General features: G+C 41.8%; 1 protein-coding gene across 1 annotated transcript in view; it reads right to left on the reverse strand.

Annotated features, from left to right (window-relative positions):
- SLC9A9 (solute carrier family 9 member A9) overlaps window positions 1–21,653 on the reverse strand; it is a 273,537-nt gene that overhangs the window by 152,437 nt on the left and 99,447 nt on the right. The window contains exons 7-9 of the mRNA XM_083739541.1: window positions 14,059–14,197; window positions 10,630–10,735; window positions 460–548 (exon numbers count right to left, since the gene is read on the reverse strand). Of these exons, the coding sequence (XP_083595667.1) occupies window positions 460–548; window positions 10,630–10,735; window positions 14,059–14,197 (334 nt within the window). The remainder of the gene's footprint in view (window positions 1–459; window positions 549–10,629; window positions 10,736–14,058; window positions 14,198–21,653) is intronic.

Raw genomic sequence — 21,653 nt, forward strand, 5'->3', positions numbered from 1 at the left:
GCTTCCCCTTTCCGGTAGGATCCCTCAGCTACTGAGGAAGTTTCAAAAAAGTTTGTGATATGTCATGGGTGTCTGTGTCATTTGTTCAAAGTAGGGGGATCAGTTGGGCCATGAACAAGTCATTGAGCATCCCTGGATCTCAGCCTTACTCGATAGAAAGTACCACAGAATATTCCCACAGAATACATCACCATCTAGGCTGACATTTGATGACTGTGGCCTCTAAGATCACAACAGACCTTTTAAAAGTTTTACTTAGCAGAAGACTTGTTAAGGCTCTCCTGGCAGAGATGGTGCCAGTATTCTTCTCCCTTAATGAAGACGCGAACCTTATTCTTTGCATTAATGAGATCCCTTCCTGGTATACTGTCAGTATTGTTATATACTCATTATTCTAGCAGAAGGAACAAAATAAGCAAGGGAACAGAAAGGGGCAGGGGGTGGGATTTGATGCTTTACCTGTTTAGTTCTCATTTTGGAGTCTGCTGACAGATTGTTGTATGTATAATGGGCCTGCGTGACTCCACAAAAAAGGACTGCCACGATTCCTGAAATACAAAGAAAAAGCCACAGTCAGCTGCTTCTATTTTCTCCTAGAGTGAGTTCAAAGGGATTGGGAGGCAGATAAGCCCGCCTACAAACTAATTAAACAGCGCTAAACACTTTTTTAAAGCCTGAAGAAAAATGTTACCATTATATCCTTCAAATAAACTAAAATTTAGCCTTGATCATAATAACTAAAGGTCAGGATTCTTTCCAATCTCCCTATAATTCCAACTGAGTGGTGAATATCTACAAGGGTCTGTTCTACGCACATCTGATTGTTCAAAATTACTGCACAACCATCCAGTTTAAAATCAGACAAAATAGTGCAATGACAAGTCAGAGCCAGTTCTGCTATTAGGTAGAATGAGGCAGCTGCTCCAGGCAGCAGCAACTGGGAAGGAACGGGGAGCAAGATATTGGAGGATAGAGTTGTGTTTACCATGTAGCCTTTCCTGTGCCACCAAAGGTTGCCTGCTAGCCCTGAGTATAGTTCAACAGGGCTTACTCTCAAGTAAGTGTGCCTAGGATTATGGCCTAAAAGATTTATTCTCACATCGGCAACAATATAAATCATCTGGTAAAATTAGGGATTTTTCAAAATATCATTAACCATGTGATTCTTAATAAAAATGGAGAGAAAAGTTTCCTGGACACCATTTCTATTGCAGCCTGGAGGTGCCTTTTCAGATTTCAGTACTGGTGTGGGTTTCAGAATCTTCAGTGCAGGGACAATATTCAAAGACCTTCTCTTTGATATATTCATGACTAAATGACAAAAAAGCCATGCATTTTTGATCACATGCTTATTTATTTATAGAACATTTATCATCCGCCCTTCACCTGAAGGTCCCAGGGTAAGGAATACATTCATATTTAAACAAAACAGCAATAATACACTAAAAATATTTTTTAGTAATTCATCATAAAGCCACAAAACATTAAAACCACCAAGCAGTAGCAGCAGCATAAATATGCCCATAGAACTTAGCTTGCTCTTCAGATAATGAGGTTTCCCTTATTTTTCCTGAGACCTTCTTGGGATTTACTCCACCTACTGATATTCTTTTAAAAGATGCACCACCACACTTTGAATCCTGGAAGTGTTTTTTAAATGTATATTACATGTAAGAGTATTTGCACTAGATACTACCCTAAAATACACAACCCCAATGCTTTGTTAAGTTGCCTCTATATTCCCCCACCTTTTTGAAGACTGCATTATATTCTGCCTTCTTTTTCTCACTAGATTAGTTGTTATCGTGCTAACAACTCAGGGCAGCAATCATGACTGGCATATTCCATAAGATCTTCTGATGTCACAGTTGCGGATGGAATGGGGTTTGGGACACCTTCAACCTCTTTCTGCATTCCAGAAGAGGGTATTCTCTGGGAAGAAGGGTTGATTGTAAACCACTCTAGGAACTGTAGCTCTATAAGTGGAACAGGGGTCTCCTAAAAAGTTTCAGCATCCTTAACAAACTACCGTTCCCAGGATTCTGCTTAAAGTGGTATAATTCTGCTTTAAATATATAGTGTGCATATTATAGGGCCAATGTGTGTAAGCCATGTGCATTATCCATAAATATGTGTGAAACACAATGTGCGCCTCTACATTTCTGTGTCCCCACCTAAATGGCCCTCCATTGCTATCATTGTATTGCTAGGATTAAGCATGAATGGAATCACAGAATCATAGAATCATAGAGGGACCTCAAGGGTCATTGATGATGTGGACAAGGTGCTTGGATTGGTCAGGGCGACCACTTGCGCTCTGGATTGTTGCCCCGTTTGTTGATAAAAACTAGCAGAGAGGGGATAGCTAGATGGGCCGGGGGGAGTGATAAATCATTCCTAGCGAGAGGGGGTGGTCCCTGCCTGCTTGAAGGAAGCAGTGGTAAAACCACTCCTCAAGAAACTGTCCCTGGATTTGAAAAATCTAAGTGAATACCAGCCAGTTGCTAATCTCCCCTTCTGGGGCAACAAAGCAGCCAGCTCCTAGGAGCTGAGGTTCCTTCGTGCCCCCAATAAAATATATGAGGTGGCCATACAACCCCCTAAGTTGATGGACATTACTATGCAAATGGTGTGTGCAATATTTTATTTGCCCTTCATTCGTAGATCTCAGGTTAGTTCACAGCATAAAAATGCAAGATAAAAAAAGAGAGAGCATGCTTTGGAAGCCCAAAATCACATGACAGCAGCCCCTCATTACTGTATGTGAGTTATAAACTCTGCATTATTCTTTATGGGGAGCTGTATTAGTGGAAATATTCAATTTCCTTCTGACATCATCCAGCTTCATCTTTCAAACTGCTATCCCCTGAAAAGCATTTGTCATGACAAAAAATTTCACTGGTTCTCTTCTCATTAAATGTTAGCGGGACCTTCTGCTTCTGGGCCTGAAAGCAACAAATTCCTTCATTGGGAACCAATTTTCTACTAACCTGGATGTTCATTTTCAAGGAAACTTTAAAAAGTTCCAACATTAGAGAAATATTGGTTACTTTGATTGCTGTAGCTTGAGAAATTCCCTCTCAGCTGCAGCTGTGAGAAGAATGGGTACTTGCAATTAAATAATAGCCAACTTTCCACCCTTTCCGCTGCTATTTGATCATCATAATTGACTGAGTCAGCAGCATCCACCATTGATTAAAATCAGCAACAGTGCACAAGTAAAAATCTAAGGTAAAATGAACAATGGAATTTCTCCCTCACTAAAGTATGACTAAATCAAATAAAATATAGATTGGGGGGAAGTGATAATAAAAAAGATGCTTCTGCCAAATCTATTTGCAGGTATGAAAACCCCAACTGTGCCAAGTTCTTTGATAATGAGCAAGAAATAAATCTAAAAAGATGCTAAAGTAGGTTTTCAAATTATGTATTTGAAGGGTTTCTTATTGTATAAAACCAAGTTTGCTTCCTCTGAAGTTAGGGAGGAAAGGATCAGGGAAAATTGCATTCCAAATAGAAAGAGCTGCCGTTCATCTTAGAATATAACGTTGATCACATTAATAAAACTTGTACATTCACTTCATGTCTCTGAGTGATGAGGAGTTCCAGGGCACAGAGCTCAAGTATATTTGTTTTCTTTCGGAAGGAGGTCATTGGAGGCATATTGGCATTCTGTAATATTTATGTTTATTTACAAATATACAAGTGGAGTATATGGTGAACAGCTTAAACACCTCAAGAGACAACCAAAATCCATGGTTCCAGCATCAGGTCTCCAGCGAGACTGTCAGGACTCCAAAATGCTGTTAGAATCCCAGATCCAAGTTTGCTGAGTCTCTATGCCTCTCTCCAAAAACGATTTCTATTGTTATTGTTACACACATCACCACCCCCTTGCTGGATGTCATCTCCTCTGAGAACTAGGCTAGCCTAGGGATGGAGAATCAGGCATCCTGATGATGTCATTTGTCTTCAAGTCACCTTAGTAGCAACCAGCATGGTCAATGGTCAGGGATGATGGTCAATGGTCAGGGATGATGGTCAATGGTCAGGGATGATGGGAGCTGTATTTGGAAGGCCACAGTTCCCCCATCTTTGTTTTGGCCATTGAGAAGTCCAGCTACTTATAACAATTAACCAATCTTCCTAAGAAAGGTGATACTCCTTGCCAAGGAGGGCTATTGATGTAAATAGGAAAAAGAAAACTTTTAAGCGTCAAATAACTGCAGATATTTTTATATATAGGTAAGCTCTGTTGATAATAGTTACCAGAACTATCCCTTTATGTAAAAGGAAATACATTTCCCTCCAGAGTTTTTGGTTGTTCTTATAGGAAAGAGTCCTCTTGAAATAAACCTGAATTACTACTTCTGGGCAGTTTGTATCAAATCAAAGCCAGGGTGACAATATCTCCAAGGAATATTTTAATTGGAATGTCCCACACAACTGGATGTCAGAGTGTCGCTTTGAGGCTTTTGTCAATTGTGCTGTACAAACTGTAAAGCTTGACAGTACTCTAAGGCTTTCACCGGAGAGTCCTAGTTTGCGTCCGGCTGACAGGAAGCATCAGAAAAGTGGCTGAGTTAAACATTTAGGGCATTCATCCAGGGACCTGACACTTTGCAATGACATCTCAGCAGAGAGATAGCACCCTGTTCTAAATACAGCTCAGCTGCTTCTTTAAAAAAAGTTGTGTTTTCTAGGGTTATTGTCATTCTGAAAGGACTGTTGCAATTTAACAGACCTTGTATTCACACACTATGATATCTATAAAAGAATTTGATATTTGTTCCAGACTTTCCATAGGGTGCTGAGTTTAAACACTATTATCTGTATTTCCTCTCCCAGGAACAATCTGTGAGTTCAGAAGAAAAGAAATATAGGAACTATGGCTGAACTGAAAGATCTTATGATATGTTTATTGTGTCTTGAAATAAAAGATGGTGAGGGAGGGTTTCACACACATGTGCCTTTTTTGCTGTTGTTTTCAAAATCCTTGTGGTGATTAAGCTCCTTACCAGATTATTTTCTCCCTATTTTTAAACACAAAATATGTTGGAGTGAGGACACAAAGCATTGTCCCCAGTCTATGTTGACTTCAGACATTTTCACATAGCCAAATCTCATTGTCTACAATTCTTGTGATGAAGCTAAATGGCGATGCTTTTTGCCCTTGCTTTCACACAATTGCTGCCACCACTAAGTGGGAGGAAGACTTCACCTGCTGTTTATGGGTTCCCTTAAAATTTCTGAAAGGGGCTGCTCCATCCTGAGTATGGGGGAAATTAACCAATGTGGTGGCCTTTCGGCTTAGCAATAACAGAAATCAAAATAAGAAACTTTTTCAGAACAATCCTAAACTTGTCCCACAGTTCTGATGCAGAATTTTTTCTAGTAATAAACAGGAGCCCATGGGTATTGCTACTGCTCCTTTAATAATAATACAGTCAAACCTAGGCTCCCAAATGGCTCTGTTTTCAAAGAATTTGGCTCCCAAACACCGAAAACCCAGAAGTAAATGCTCCGGTTTTCAAACGTTTTTAGGAAGCCAAACATCTGAAGCTCTTGCAGCCAATTGGAAGCCGTGTTTTGGTCGTTGAACGTTTCAAAAGCCAAACGGGCTTCCGGAATGGATTATGTTCGACAACCGAGATTTGACTGTATATGCTTAAGGACAAGAAAACTTGTATCCAATATGTGGAGCAGTGTGCGTGGCAACTGTTGCTGGCATTTTACAGGTCATAATGCCATGAAACATTAATTGCTGAATTAAGACCCGTTACCATAGAGTGTTGTGTTCTGAAATAACTCTTCTGATTCATGCTGTGAATTGAATCCCTTTGATGTGTTACTCATATGATTGAGTCCCTTCATTTAATCGAGGACCAATGGGGCAGTGCTGCTGACTATGCACCTGAGATTGCACGGGCTAAAGACAAGAGAGAGAGAGAGAGAGAGAGAGAGAGAGAGAGAGAGAGAGAGAGAGACTGAGATTTCTCATAGAGATCCTTCATTACAGATGGAGCCTACATGTGTATATGTCTACATGCATTGGCTTCCCTGTCTTAGATGTTCACATCTAATATAAGGATGCTGAGGGCAGAAACAGGACAGGAAAAGCAACGTACGGCCCCATTACCTCTGTCTAAATTCTGTAGCCACATATATTAATACACAAAGGAAACTGTGCTTCTCATCACATTGGTGGACTGTCAAAGTGTATCACGATTTTAGAGGGTCAAATATATCAAAATGCAACTGCTGGTAGGAGATCCAAAGTGGGATGCATCTCATGCCATGTTTTTAAAGAGCTTGAATAGGGGAGTTGCCATTATAACTGCTGATACATCATCGGTGATACTTAGATGCACTGGTTGGGTAGACTCACCTTTACAAGGCCCAATTTATATGCTAATCAGGTGATCTGGTAGCTTCCAAGATGTCAAATGGCACAGTTCCCAATTTACAAGGTAAGCCTCAAGTGTGAAGCAACACCCAACTGGTTCGCATAACTTTTTCAACTTAGCCACAAAAATAATAATATGAGAAATAAGATATGTGACAAACAATGATTTCATTGCTTGATTCACAGCCAGTGTAAAGTTAAATTCCATTTTTAGATGGCTGGAACATATTGTACAACCAACCATAAAATAATTGACACATGCCATCTTTTCACACTCCAAGTGACATACGTAGTCACTCCCTTCACTCAGCTTGGAAAGTGTTTCATCCTGTTCTTTTAACATAACAAGTATCTGAAATCATAGCAGTAAAATTTTTTGGGGGTGTCACTGTGCACAGATGGGTTTTACACTTACATAGTAGCTGTAGTAAACTATTTTTAGAGGCCAAGATGTGAGTGGAAGGCACAATCTAGATCCAATTAGATGTCTTTTTTAAAAAAACAAAACAAAAACAAAACCCAAGAACATTGTAAGGAAATGAAACATCCTTTCATTTGCTTACAAACAGAAAAATTGCTGAAGTCATTTGAAAGGAAATTGCTGCTTATCCAAAAGCAAATTACAAGTAAAATAAAAACTGGTCTTTCTAATCCTTTCACTGGACATACAATCACATTCATTTGCACAATCATTTAAAACAAAATTTACACAGCAAAATGTTGTGCACAAGGGAATGCTCACACTTCGCTAATGGTAAGAGAGTACCATTTTTATTTATTTTTTGTACCAGCAGCCTTATCTTGCCTCTGATTGTTTTGCTGGCCGACCAGTTAAGCCAGGCGAAATCCCACCTAAATTAGAAACTGCTTATTTGAAGTGGTGGCCAAGTATATATCTCAGGAGATCTTTAACCATCACTCATTCCATTGCAGCACAATCTTAAAGGTAAAGGTGAAGGTACCCCTGCCCGTACGGGCCAGTCGTGTCCGACTCTGGGGTTGCGTGATCATCTCACTTAAGAGGCCGGGAGCCAGTGCTGTCTGAAGACACTTCCGGGTCACATGGCCAGCGTGACGAAGCTGCTCTGGCGAGCCAGCACCAGCGCAGCACACGGAAACGCTGTTACCTTCCTGCTATAAAGCGCTACCTATTTATCTACTTGCACTTGGGGGTGCTTTCGAACTGCTAGGTGGGCAGGAGCTGGGACCAAAAGACAGGAGCTCACCCTGACACAGGGATTCGAACCGCCGACCATGCGATCGGCAAGTCCTAGGCACTGAGGTTTTACCCACAGCACCACCCGCGTCCCCCGAGCACAATCTTACCTGACTTTTTATTTTATTTTTTACATTTTATAACCAGCACTAGACCAAGGTATAATATTTCAGACTTAAGACCAATTTTCTTCAAGAAATGATAAGAGTACAGTTCTGATCATCTAATTTCGCAGCAGCATTTCTGAAGTTCTTTGCATATTTAACATGAGTCATCCTTTGGTTTCTTTTTCAGTGGGTACCCCATTAGAGGGGTCTAGTGGGAAGACTCTGTCCAGAAGCCAAGCATGGGGGCAGATGGGCCATAGAGCTTCCAGCAGCGCCCTTGGAGGGCCCCCTAGGTAGATCCACATCTTGAGGCAGTCCCATAATCCCAGGCATGACCCTGCTCAAGTGTCAGCCTTCCATCTGGAGGCCGAGAAGGGATATATAACCAGTGCCTGAGCTGAAGCCTACCTACAATTCTAATCAATGTTCCACCCCCCTCCAAAGTGCTGATACATTAAAAAATGGGGTGGGAGTGCAGGCAGGGAGAGAGGCGTGACCAGATGCTAAGGTGGGGTGCCAGCAAACTGCTTTCATTTCCAATTGTGCAACTCCCCACCCCAATACTAACAAAGAAGAAGAAGCCTCAAGCGCCAGAATAACTTGATCGGCGTTTGCTTTCCTACTATGTACCTTAACGAAGAGGGTGAAGGCAGAAAAACATCTTGGGCCAGCCTGGGTCTGACTTCTCAACAATTTTAGAAACAATGAATTGGTACAGGGATATATAGTTGGGAAGGCTATCTGTGTTTGTTGATCAACTTGTGAATCTCTACTATTGCTAAAGGCTTCCTATATAGGTTGTCAAAAAATAAATAAAACAAGGAACTCCCACCCATTTATGCACATCAAAGCTGTAGAGTAGGGGGAATCCATTATTACCTCTGCTTTGTGCTTAAGGATGAATGTTTCCACCACCCACACATTTTTACAATGGATATAGAAACAGCGAGCTGTGTGGGAAGCTTTCTGTAACCTCATTCTCAGAGGTAAATGTTGTGCTTTTCTTACATCACAACTGAAAGATCTGTTCCAGGCACGGGAACTCTGAGGCACACATGGAGAGCTCTCTTTTGAAACAGCTTCCCTATTCATTTTAACAGAGAAATCCAACCTGTCAAGAGACAAAAAAGGCTCCGACCATATGCATTCCTGTCCATTTTGATTTCCAGATCAGAGTGCCTAGGGATGGGCAGATTTGCCAATTTCAGTTTCTCACTTTTCCAAGCTCAAGTTCAATTCTCCACGTTTCCACATCAGTTTACATTTAAAAAAAAATCATCAGCATTTTAGTGCAAATTGCTCCTAATATATATATATATATATATATATATATATATATATATATATATATATATTTGCTTTCGTAGATTTTCACGGGTACAGGAATGCAGGTTTTGGTGTCCTCGGGTGTCTTCCCGTGTAAAAGTTGGGGTGTCTAGGCGACGTTTCGACGAGGTCTCACTCGTCATCTTCAGGCTGGTGCTTTCGGCTTCTTGTTACTGGAACAGAGCGGGATCTCAATGTTTGAGTTCCTATAAATACTGTAGAGGGGGTGTGGTGTCTAGCCTCCAATGTTCTGGGCAGAGAGGAAGTTCCCAGGCTAGTGTGCCTTTTCTTCTTTTGTTCCTTAATTACTTGAGAGATACCTTGAGTGATTTCTTGAGTGATATCCTGAGTACCACTTAGGTGGGTCATTAGGTGTGGATTAGTTGCTAAAGTCTTTGTGTCTTGACCTCTTGAACTTTGTGAAGAGTTTTCCTGAGAAGATGGCTGTATTGCACTTAGTTGTGCTTTGGCTTGGCTTCGTGTATAGGGGCGAGCTGTGGTTTTGTGGCTTGTGTCAGCCAGATCTGTGTAGGGATTGCAGGGGGGTGCAGCATCCGGAGGTGCCACCATGGATTGGCTACTGGATGGTGTCAGTAATTCATCTGTGGAGAGGGTCTGGGTTTGGGTCTGGTGTGGTTGATTGGTGTTGGCGTTCTGTGTGCCTCTGGATCTGGTGTCAGTTTTTGTGGGGAGGGCTAATTTCCAGATGTCTGGCAAGCGGGATGTGTCGTCACGCTTGTTCATGTTGTGAGGGTGTTTCTCTATCTCGATGGCTTCCATGATTATTCTCTTGTGGTGATGTTCCGTGTTAAAGAGCAATTTGGAATCTGCAAAATTAATTTCGTGTCCTGTTTCTTTCATGTGTTGGAAAAGAGAGGAAGTTTTTTCTTCTTTTTTGACGGCATTCTTGTGTTCTGCGATACGTGCATTTATTCGTCTGTTTGTTTGTCCAATGTACGTGGCTGGGCAGACTTTGCAGGGTATTTCATAGATCCCTTGGTTTTCCAACTGGATTTTATCCTTGGGGTTTCTGAGGATATTGGCTATTTTTTGGTTGGTGCAAAAGGCTGTTTTGATATTGTGTTTATGGAGGATTTTGCTAATTTTATCTGTAGTGCCCTTGATATAAGGAAGGAGGGCCATGCCATTGTTTTCTTCTGTGTCTTGGTTTTTGGGGGGTGTTTCCTTTTGGATTAGCTTCGTAATCCTGTTTTGCTGGTATCCATTGGCAATTAACACATTTGAGAGATTCTATATATATTTGTGCCATTTAACCTAACATACACATTTTTTGCCAAGCAAGTTCTCCTAACATAGTGTCCCCCCCATGTCCCCCCCTAATTTCTGCAATTCTTTGCACACTTTACCCTTGCATGTATTACTTGCCTGGAGAACTGCTTTGCAAAATTTGGTCAAATGCTAATTTCGAAGGATGGCTGTGTTTCAGTTTGCATATTGTTTGGGGAGAACAATTTTCATAGGTTTGCCTTAAATGTGAACTGTAGTGAATTTCTTCCCCATCTGTAATTGGATCCCCTGGGACTTCTTCCTATTCAGCCATATGAAGCACTTACCTGTAAGACCAGCAGCTTCAGCGGACAAGAAAGCACTCCAAGACAAAAGGAAAAACAGGCCAGTTTCTAACATAGGAAAGTCACACAGCTTGGTGAATTTTGTCAAGTGCGAGAGGAAACAACGTTAAGGAAAATGTTAGGAATCAACGCCGCTTGCAGCATTTTGCAGATTTCAAAATTGATCTTGTCACACTGTTTGATACAGGTGCTGGAAAAAAGGCAATCCTCAGAGATCACACATAATGGACTCACAGGCAATTTTGCAGAAGCGAAATAGCGTCTAAGGGAAGTGATTCCAGCCACACCTCTCAGATATAAGAAATATAAAAGTAAGGATACCTGGCCCATCAAATAGCTCATCGCCAGGCCAATTCACATGACTTTTAGATGAGGGTATATGAAATGGTGCAACAGGAAGGGGGTACATCATGAGCTCTTGCAATGTGGCTTCCTGATGGTACCAGGATGGGCACATTGTACAGCGGCTCCTTCACTACTAAGGTGGCAGAAGAAGGGAAGCCACTTACTGTCTTGTTCTACCAAGTGGGAATAATATTTTGATGAATTCTGCTTCACCAAATTTCTGATGTACAGCAAAAGTTTTTACCTCACTTGGCAGGTGAATATTCCTCAATGAATACATGCACACTGTGGGTAAAGCTATGTACCACTTGGTAGATCTCTCTCAGACTTTGTGGGGTGAGGCAGGTCTGTGGAGGGATGTGGGGCAGCCAGGTACACTTTCCCCAGGCCTCAGTGGAAAAAGCTGGCTGGGGTGGCGGGCAGCACTGCCAGGGATTGGCTGCTTTTTTGTTTGAGTTTATAACTTTATTTTAACGAGACTGCCACCCTGGGCCTCAGAGAAGCTCAGCACAGACCTGGGGTGAGGGGACAGAGTTGCAAACAACTTGGATTTTGGGACAATTTCCATTCCTGATAATTTTATGCTTCTGACAGCCTATGGCATACATTACATTAAAAAATAAGAAACTAACTGTGCTTTGAATGAGTTTTCATCATGAAATTGAAAGAATGGTGTTCCTCACTTTGCTTATAACCATTCATATTCTGAAGCAGTTTAATAAACCACTATGATCATGTGGTCAAATTTAGCTTTAATTTTTCCACATTAGTTCAGTTCAGATGGTGTCTAATTTTATTTCCACTCCTCGTGGCAATGTTTTCAGGTCACAGAAATGCAGCTGTGACAAAGTCAAATGGCAAACAAGATGATCAAGTCAAAATTAGCTCAAGGATTATATTATTCCAGGCTAAGGGGAAGGTCACCACTGGCTCAGTGGAGTTTATTTAGCATTGATTTAAGAAAGAGAAAATTGGCATATTAAGATCTGTTCCAATAAAGCAAAAGGAGGAAGATTAGATTCAAACATTCAGCCTGAATAGCTGTTTCATTCCTTTGGGCTAAAACATGATTTGTGCAGTGTGGTGGGGTGGGGATCTGCCTATTACCTCTCCCCCTGTTGGGATTCTAATGCAATAGCCACACAATACAATTAGAGCACTATGATACCACTTGGAACAGCCATTGCTTCAGATTCTTGGAGCTTGTTTGTTAAGGATGCTGAGCATGAAGAGGCCCCTATTCTCCTCACAGAACTACAATTCCCTAAGTTCCCTGTGAAGAAGGATTGATAATTAAACTCATTCTGGAAATGGAAGCACTGTGAGGGACATAGGGGTTTCTTAACAATTCTAAGCACTCTCAACATACTATAGCCCCCAGAATTATTTGGGGGAAGCCATAACTGCTTTTTTGCCCATTCAACCCAGCCGCCCCAAGCTTACACTCTCCAACTGATTGACTGTTGCAGGGCTGGGGAACTGCTGCCCCTCCAGCTGCTGTTGGACTACAACACCCATAATCCTTAACCTTTTGTCGTAGTGGTTTGAGCTGGTGGGAGTTGACATCTAATAACACCTTCAGGGCCGGAGGTTAGCCATCCATGCCCTAGTGCCCCCAGATGTAAAGAATGGAGTGGAAGACCAGAACTCTCCCTGGCTGCAAAGAAACATGAGGCCTTTTTCCTGTGTGCTTTTACTATTTTTGTATATAAACTTCCAAAGTGGAAAGTGGCTTTCTGTTAAGAGAGGCAGGGTCAAGTATCTCTAGGGAGAAACATAAATATGTTTGCATGACAGAGAAACCCAGCGGGAGAAAAATACTCTGAGATATTCAGTTTCGTTTGTCAACCAGATGTAATCGTTGATTTTGCCAAATGCCCAGAAAAATATAGGAAACTCCCTAAGTTTTAATGTTCTAATAGTCCGGTAATGCTTATTAGAGACATTTAGATTTTACCCTGATCTCATACAAAAGTGCCATCATAATTAATCATAGTTTCTGTCGTAATTCTGTCCTGTCTTCAGGGCCATGTTGAATATGCACATCAAAACACACACACACACACACACACACACACACACACACACACACTGGGGTGTATCCAGGCCTAGTCAAGCTTAGAGGAAGCCCACTGAATCTTAGCCATGGCTAACTTGAATCTCGTTGATTTCAGTCAGTCTACACTTAGTGTGACTGACAGCACAGTCCTAAGCAATCCTAAGCATGTCTGCTAAGAAGTAAGCCCTACTGAATTCAGTGGAACTTGCTCCCAGGTTAGTGGGGCTTAGGACTGCAGCCCACACTTGGATTTAGCCCATCAGCAACAATCCTATTTGAAGGTGTTGGGTACATGCACTGGATGATATGATTGGCAAAGGAAGGGAATGAAAATTATAAAACTGTTTTCTCCTCCCTTCTACTACTACCTGAGGCCTTAGGAAACCACAGAAAGGGTAGAATGCTCCTGTATTCAGGTCTTGCTTGCATGTTTCCTACAGGCATCCAGTTGGCCATTGCAATAACAGGATGCTGGACTAAATGGGCCCTTCACCTGATCCAGCAGACTCTTCTTAGGCACTTATATATGTTTAAAGCACATGACTTCTCACAAAGTTTATCCCTCCAAGAGCTACAATTGCCAGCCAGCTTTACAAAATACATTTCCCAGTATTCCTTGTAGGAAGTCATGTGCTTTAAGGGTGGTATTCAACTAAGCTGTGCTCAGAACAGCGTCACAATAAAATAAATGGACCTAACTTGGTGTTCGTCATTAATTTCAATGAGCCTACACTGAGTAGGATTTAGTTGAATGGCTTGTATGTATGTGTGGCTTGCATGCAGCTGTAGTCACACATCTGCATAGTTGGCAACAGATGTGGCACAAATGTAACTGCATTTCAGCCGCAGGAACCATTGTCAATTCAAAATAGTGTACGCAGAGAGGTGAAGTTCTTAGTATTACTGAAATCTTGATCAAACAGAAAATAATTGTATTCTCTTTTGTAGCAACTGCTTTTCCAAACATGTTAAGTTTTGGACATTTGATAACAACCAGCAAAGGATATCAAAGCAGCAACAATGGCATAGGCAGATCCCATAGCAAACGATCCAGCAAAAATCCCTAGAAAATTCCCCACCGACTGGAAGAAGGCGGCAGCGTCAAAGGCATTGGGATTCTCCTTGGGACTGTAAATTGATATTGAACTGAAGGGAGACAAAAAGGAGAGAGGAATAATGAATTCTATCACATGGCACAGAGACTGAAATCAAGAGCTTAAGAATGTACTTTAGCACGGACTGGCAATTGCTCCTCAGGGTTCCTAGAAGATTGGAAAGTCACAGGGAAGATGAAATAAGGGCTTATTTTTTAAGGCAATATTGTGTGCTGCTGTCATTTCCTGCCAGTCAGTAAACATTTTCTTGTGCTACAAGTGTCATAAAGAGTATTATTTCCAAGCCAACTAGACATTAAAACATGGTAGGCATGTAAGGGATCTTCAGGGAAGATAGATAACTTTGAATTACTTATTGGCCATATGTCTTCAGAACAGTGATGCATTCACAAATATTCCTGATAAAAGGGCCACTTTTATTGCTTACCAACAAATGGCCCATACAAATCATGGGACGTACAAAATCTTCGGCAGTGATCTTGTCATAAACCATTATAGTCGTTCCATTCACTAGCTTTACCCTTCATAAACAGAATTGTGAGAGTGTCAACAGCCTTGCAATATGAAGCCCTGGGGAGGCACAGGCCAAACAGTCTCTTGCAGAAAAGAAAACTGTTTCCTCTGCCAGAGGTCCTCTCTTTATAGCCAAGTCTTTGGCTGTTGACACCATTATACTCTTATGGGAAATTAATGCTGTGCCACAATGGGAAGATCATCTACTTAGAGCGTTTTCGAGGGCATCAAACTTCCTGCTCACTAGCAGAGACCCGATACCCAGAATGTGAATAATACTGCCAAGCTGGCACACTCTTCTGCTTTCTTTTGTTTTTGTTTTTGTTAGGCCATTAAATTTAAGAGATACACACACTAGCCTCAAGCATCCCAAATACTAATTAAGAAACATTTCAGATTTCTATGGCCCTTTCAGCTCTTGATGTCTTTTCTGCAGGCTGTCAAAGAGCATTTGGCACAGCATTCTTAATAGCAGTTTGTATTGCTGGAAAATGCTTGGTATTTTCTGCATTAAAATTTTACATTTATTTTAAACTGATGTGAATATTTTATGATTATGAATATTAAAGAACTTGTCAGCCCAGCAAACACATGTACTCTAGTGAGCAACTAGCCAAATGAGATGCAGCAATGGCTTTGTAAAAGCACACTGGGCTAGGTGTCATTTGTGATTTGAAGATGATGAAGGAGTAATGTAAACAATTTCCATTGCCATTTGGTCGTGGCTCACTCCTCTGTGGTCAGCTATCGTGATGCATTGATATAGTTCACGACCCATGTGGTGCATCAGAATGGGAGCCAAGAGCCCGAAAGCTGTAAGCATGCTGCTGCAAAGCTAACATGTAAAATGGATCTAACATTAATTTATCTGAAATATTTTTAATCCACACTTCATCATAACAGGGTGCAATTAAAAACACGCACACACATTAAAATCAGGAACTGCAATAAACCAAAGCATGACTACAAATAAGAGGAGCAGATAAAACTGCAGCAGAATCAATAGCAGCAATAATGGTCAAAACCCCAGCCAAGATAGTTAAGCCCCATAAAAATCTGCAGGAGTAGGAGAGCTTTCAACTGGCACCGAAAATTCATCAGAGTCAGTGCCAGCATTGTATATCAACATATCATAATATTTTAGTGATTTCTTATTTGTTTTACTTATATTCCGCTCTGTCCCATGGGCTTACAGTGTCTTACAGCAGCTTTTCTAAATCCCAGTACAACACTCCTCAACGCTGCATTCAAATGAAATTTTAAAGATTTGCGCTGCAGGCATTGGCACTGTCTTTGGATTGACCTAAGTAGCTCACAGTACTTAGGGACAGCAACAAACATTACTGCCCCATAAGGAGGCCCCTGAAAAATGCTCCCACAAGCCAGCAGTGGCTGAAATATCCGAAATCCTTTTACTGCATGGATGGTGCCAACAGCATGGAAAGCCTCCAAACTGGTTTGAGCCACTGCCAGGAACGTGTGACGCTGGCAGGAAATCTCTCCGTACACACGGTAAGCGGATTTCAAATGTTATAGCCCTTGTATGAAGTGCCACCACGACATAAAAACGTTTTCCGGCAGCCTCCATACAATGGGCATTCTATTTGACTCCGTGCATGAGGATACTTTCATGCATACAACTGTTTGCAAATTACCCAGGGTAGAGATTAGCCTGTAAAAATCCAATGTGTACATAAGCCATTCAGAGAAACAGAAGCAATTCCTGGAGAGGAAAAAAACCTTATTCAGTCATCATTCCCCCTAACTCAGTTCTAATCATGCAAGACGGGAGAGAGGAGAGTTGGGGTGATCTCACCAATCCCTCCCACTGCATTCCTGATTGTTGATTCCCTGCAGTCCTCTGTTTGTTCAGGTCCCCACATGAATAGTGCTATGTACTGAAGTTATCACCCTAGACCAGCAGGGGGATACTGTAGATAGTTATGCAAATAAGGGATCGAAAGTGACGTTCAGTGATTGGATAGTTTTAGAAAGTTGTTACAGTAACGTTGTACTGGAGCTCTATATAAGCAGGCTGACTGAACCCTTCGGTTCAGTTCTGTCCTGGCCTGTGAATAAACAAGAGCTGTTTGAAGAATCGCTGTGTCGTCTGATATGTTCACCCACAACTTAACAAATAGAATGCAGTGGAGGTCCCCAAATGATTAGAACCAGAAACATGCAGTGTTGTAAAGCATGCAGGGAGCCAACAGGAGTAGAGCAGGCTCCCTGTCAGAGAAATTCAGCTTGAATGCATGGATGGCTTAAGGGCTGACCCACTGAGAATACAAGGGCAGGGAATAGGCCAATGATCACACCTCCACTCACACACACCCTTGGATGACTGCAATCATAGGATGTTGAACAACCAAACAGATACAGAATGTGTTCTAAACCCACTTCACAATCATTCTGCAGCTGGGTAGAAGCTGCATCATGGTTTTTGCCCATGCTACCACATGGCAGGAGCTTTCATTGCAGCTTGTTCTCTTTAGTGTCTTTCTTCAGGAGTACTACAGTGCTAGCAGTACTGCTTGGGCAGTGTGTATGGAGGTCCTGGGCTGCCCAGACGACAAGACCCCACTCTCAGCTTTGCTGATGTGATCCAAAGGAAAGGAGAGCAATACGTTTGACACTGGGTTGGCTGCAGGAGGCGTACAAGGCACCATCCATCCGTCTTAGGGATGCAACTCCACATTTGTGTAGGGTTTACTCATTAGCCTTTTCTTCTCCTGAAGATATTCCACAAGGCGGTGGAAGTTTAGGATCAGAGTTTCCCTTCTCCTAGTTGAGCTACCTTCTCAGGTTGTTGAGCCTTATCTGCCTCTCACTTTCCTCTAGAGAACACACAGAAACCACCTTCTTGATCATTGGACCCACTATTAGTTAAGTTCACTCAACCCTCTGGAGCCTGTTTTCACATGCAGGATAAGACCCTAACTCACCAAGGGTTTGAGACCCAATGGCTACCCTCACCTGGTATAGCCAACCAGTTGAAGCTGTTCCCAGTCTGTGGCCACTATCCCATGTTGACAGCTTCTAGGAGCCACAGGTGAAAACTAAGTGCACCTGGTAGAGGTCCTAATTTGTGGTATAGGGGGTCAAAATTAAAAAATGACCCCCACCCTGAAAACTGCTCATCACGAAACAGGATCAACAACATTTGCTACCACCTCTAGTTTCCATGGCTGATCCCCAACATCTACTGAAAGAAATACTTTTACCAGCATCTGTGGTTGAAGACTGTGGGAGGAAAACAAAATAACAAACTGCCAAAGTAGGCAGCACATTGTGAAATAATCTATTATGGGTTTTTTTTTCTCAGACCTGGCAGAGCACTTTCTGTTTCTATGTAATTGTTTTTAAACTGTGTAATTTTCTTTGATGTTGCTACAAAGCAAGAAACCCTGAAATGAATGGAACTGGGGAAAAAAGTCACAACTCATTCACTGTAGTTTCATCTGAAGTACCTTTGCATCTTTAAGTACCTAAGTACCACAAAAACAGCTGGAGTGGCTCTCACAAAATGCCACCATAATACAGATTTGAGTTCTGAAAATAACTATGTTGTTGGGATGTTGTTGTTGTTCTGGGTGGAGGGGGGCATTCACAGCCAATGTGAGCAAGCAGGTGCCAGGTGATAGGGTGGCTGGCATGCCCAACTAAAGAGTTTTTAAAAATTCATTTTAGGAGAAGATCTGCTGCTGAGTGGTAGAGCACTCATTTTGTACAAAAAAGATCTCAAGTCCAATCCTTGGCATTTCCACAGAAAAGAATGAGGTGGAATAATGTAATGCTGATGTAATTTATGTAATTCGTGTAATTTCACCACAACAAGATGAATAACATAATTCTGGGTGAAAGACGGATTGCAGTAGAACAGAAACAGTGCTGCTTGCACTGAATACAGGGCAGAATGGAAAACGATGCTTTCTTACAGCCCTACTTCAGACTTGCAGGACTGACACTGTTTTGTTTTTTTAATTCACCAGAGCCTAGAGAGGGCTGAATGCCTTAGAATTAAGGAACATGTTATCTCTGAACACATGGTCAGGAATTTCCTCCTAGGACATAAACTGAGCTCACAGTCCTGTAACATAAAAGTTCACTCCTAGCTTTCTTCATCTCAACAGCATAGTTCTGAAGGAAAATTCTTCCTTTGGGAAAAAGGATGGAATATAAATTGAATGAATTTATAAATAAAGCCTTTAGAGCTTGATACATGTGGAAATCGTGCTTGGCCCAGGATTCCCTATGTTGGAATAATCAACAGTCCTTAATTAACACCCGCTGGACTGGGGGGGGGGAGCTACTAAATGGTTAGTGTATCTGTGAAAGGGTAGCTGGGTGGCCATTCTGAATTGTGAGTTTACTTTCTCTTTGTTTCTGCTGTAACCAGTAATGAATGATTGTTGCTAAAATAGATTTTAAAAAAACCAGTTTAACAAATGTGCATGTCTTCCTTCCAGTGAGAGGAAAAACAACAACAACTGTTCAGCAACACTCTACACAAGTACATCAGTTGGTGGGGTGTGTGTGTAGATGTGCATGGTGTCAACAGTGAAGCCACTTCAATACATGAAGGTTGTCTGAATGTCTCTGGTATGAACAATATAAAGGGATGGATTGCTATTTTTTTACTGCCTTGTCCATGAATTTGCAGTCCTTTAGAGAGAATATTGAGTAACTTGTAATACATTTACATTTACATTTCATGAAAGATATCAATTCAAGGAGTGCAAGGTAATATAATATGAGTCTGGGGTTTACTAACTCTTTTCCCCCAATGGGAATCCTGTTTCCCCCACAACATTTAGCAGATGAAATTTCCTGGTGTGGAGATGTAGCAAAAAGCTTCAGTTTCTACATTTTGTGCCTATATAGGCAGTTGCTACAGTTTCCTTTGTCAAGGGGATTTTTCTTTTTTTGCCAACTGCACACCAGCCCCAACAAATCATTATCATTTTCTTAAACATAAAACAACTCACAAGGAGAAAAATAAAAGCCTAAACTGCCCTTTACAATTTTCAAAAGGAGCGACATCGCTGCTGGTGTACTGAAACAAACCCACTTTATCAGTTGATGCTAATTAAACAAGAAGACATGACAAAAGGGGCCTATCAGGCAGATTATGGCACCTTGAGTGCATTGTGAAGCATAGTGCCGAAAGCTGTGTGTCAGCAGCCACCCGAGAACGGCAATAAGCCTCCCTGAAATTCACTGCCTCAAATCCCTTGTACCATAATGAAATGGAAACGATAAAGATAAGGCTAAAAGGATCTACCACGGCATTTGCTGCGCTTAGGGATGCTGCATAAGCCTTGCTCATTATCAGCTGCAGTACGACTGGAGAAAGGCACATTTGTGTTACTAATTCATAAAACTAAGTGAAAGAGTCGACCACAAATTCTGCCGTGTCCGTAATTCCAGGATTACTGCATTCAAAGAGGCTCCGTGGAGCTCAGAAACGTAGAGTTACTAGAATATTACGAGTTGCACACGGGCTGATTTGTTCAAGTTTAAATGAGGCCTGAATCTGGGCTAGACCTGAGCAGATCACTGAAACATATACGTCACTGTTATAAGTATGGAAGCAGAAAGAACCCTGCTTGCCTTTCATAGAGTATGGAGTCATGATACTCTGGGCTTGTACAAATAAGTATTTGGAATAATGAAACTGTGAGCGCTTTAAAGGGAAGAATTTGTTTCTTAGTGGCAAGTATATGTTTTGTCTGCTGAAGGTCCCTGGTCTCCAAGTAAGACTGGGAAAGACCCTTGCCTGAACTCCTGGAGAACTGCTGCCAGTTCGTGCATACCCTCCAACATTCCTCAGATGAAAATAGGAACATGAGAGCCAGTGTGGTGTAGTGGTTAAGAGCGGTAGTCTCGTAATCTGGTGAACCGGGTTCGCGTCTCCGCTCCTCCACATGCAGCTACTGGGTGACCTTGGGCTAGTCACACTTCTCTGAAGTCTCTCAGCCCCACTCACCTCACAGAGTGTTTGTTGTGGGGGAGGAAGGGAAAGGAGAATGTTCGCCGCTTTGAGACTCCTTAAGGGGAGTGAAAGGTGGGATATCAAGTCCAAAATCATCTTCTTCTTCTTCGTCCAAACATTTCTCATTCCCCCGCAACTGACCGTCCTCAGCCCCCAATTTCCCACATCCAAAGAACATTTCCTATCAGAAGAAGGCAGGTGCCACCAACGGGACACAGCACACATGCCATCTACTGTCCTGAGAAAACCCCTTAAGCCCAATTTTAGATTTCCAAAAAGAGAAACACAAACTAATAAATATATCTTCAGAGGTGTCCAAAAAAAGTACAGTTTGGAATGGTTTGGTCTGCCATCTTTATTTAAAATGGCTCACCTTTCACAGAACACATTCCTGTTTGTTTATATCCTTCTTAAACTGTAGAACCAAGAACTTGGCATAGTACTCCAGGTGAGGTCTGTACCACTACATGTTGTGAGCTGGCTGCAATACTTCTCTTGATGCAGCTTAGAATTCCCTTGACTGGTTTAGCCTCCTCAATCCTCGTATCCGGCTTGCTGCTTACTGAGCACTCTAGATCCTTTTCTTACATTCTGCTGTCAAGCCAGATGTCACCCATCCTGTTTTTGCTTACCAAACTGCAGAACATGATTGGCATTTCCCCCTTTCTGCTAAATGACATCACCTAGCAGCAACGCAACAAGACTGTTTTGAACAATGACGAGCTGGCTGGCATCTAAGAGGATCAACGCTCAACATGAGAAAGTGAAGCCTTACCATGGCAGGTATACGATGCTGTTCAGTGTTAACCCTCTGGGACAGAAGCAGCAAATGCTTTCCTTCAGCTCACGATGCTCTGCATGGCATGCTTTATTGCTCTGCTATTTGCAAAGTGAAGAACACTGTTTTATAGCATGGCAATTGGAACACCTAGGTGGGAAATCTTTCCTTGGCAGAGTACTGTACTAAAAGCAGGAACAT

The sequence above is a fragment of the Podarcis gaigeae genome (assembly GCF_964106915.1).
Source record: "Podarcis gaigeae genome assembly, chromosome: 5".
In the NCBI taxonomy this organism is placed as follows: Eukaryota; Metazoa; Chordata; class Lepidosauria; order Squamata; family Lacertidae; genus Podarcis; species Podarcis gaigeae.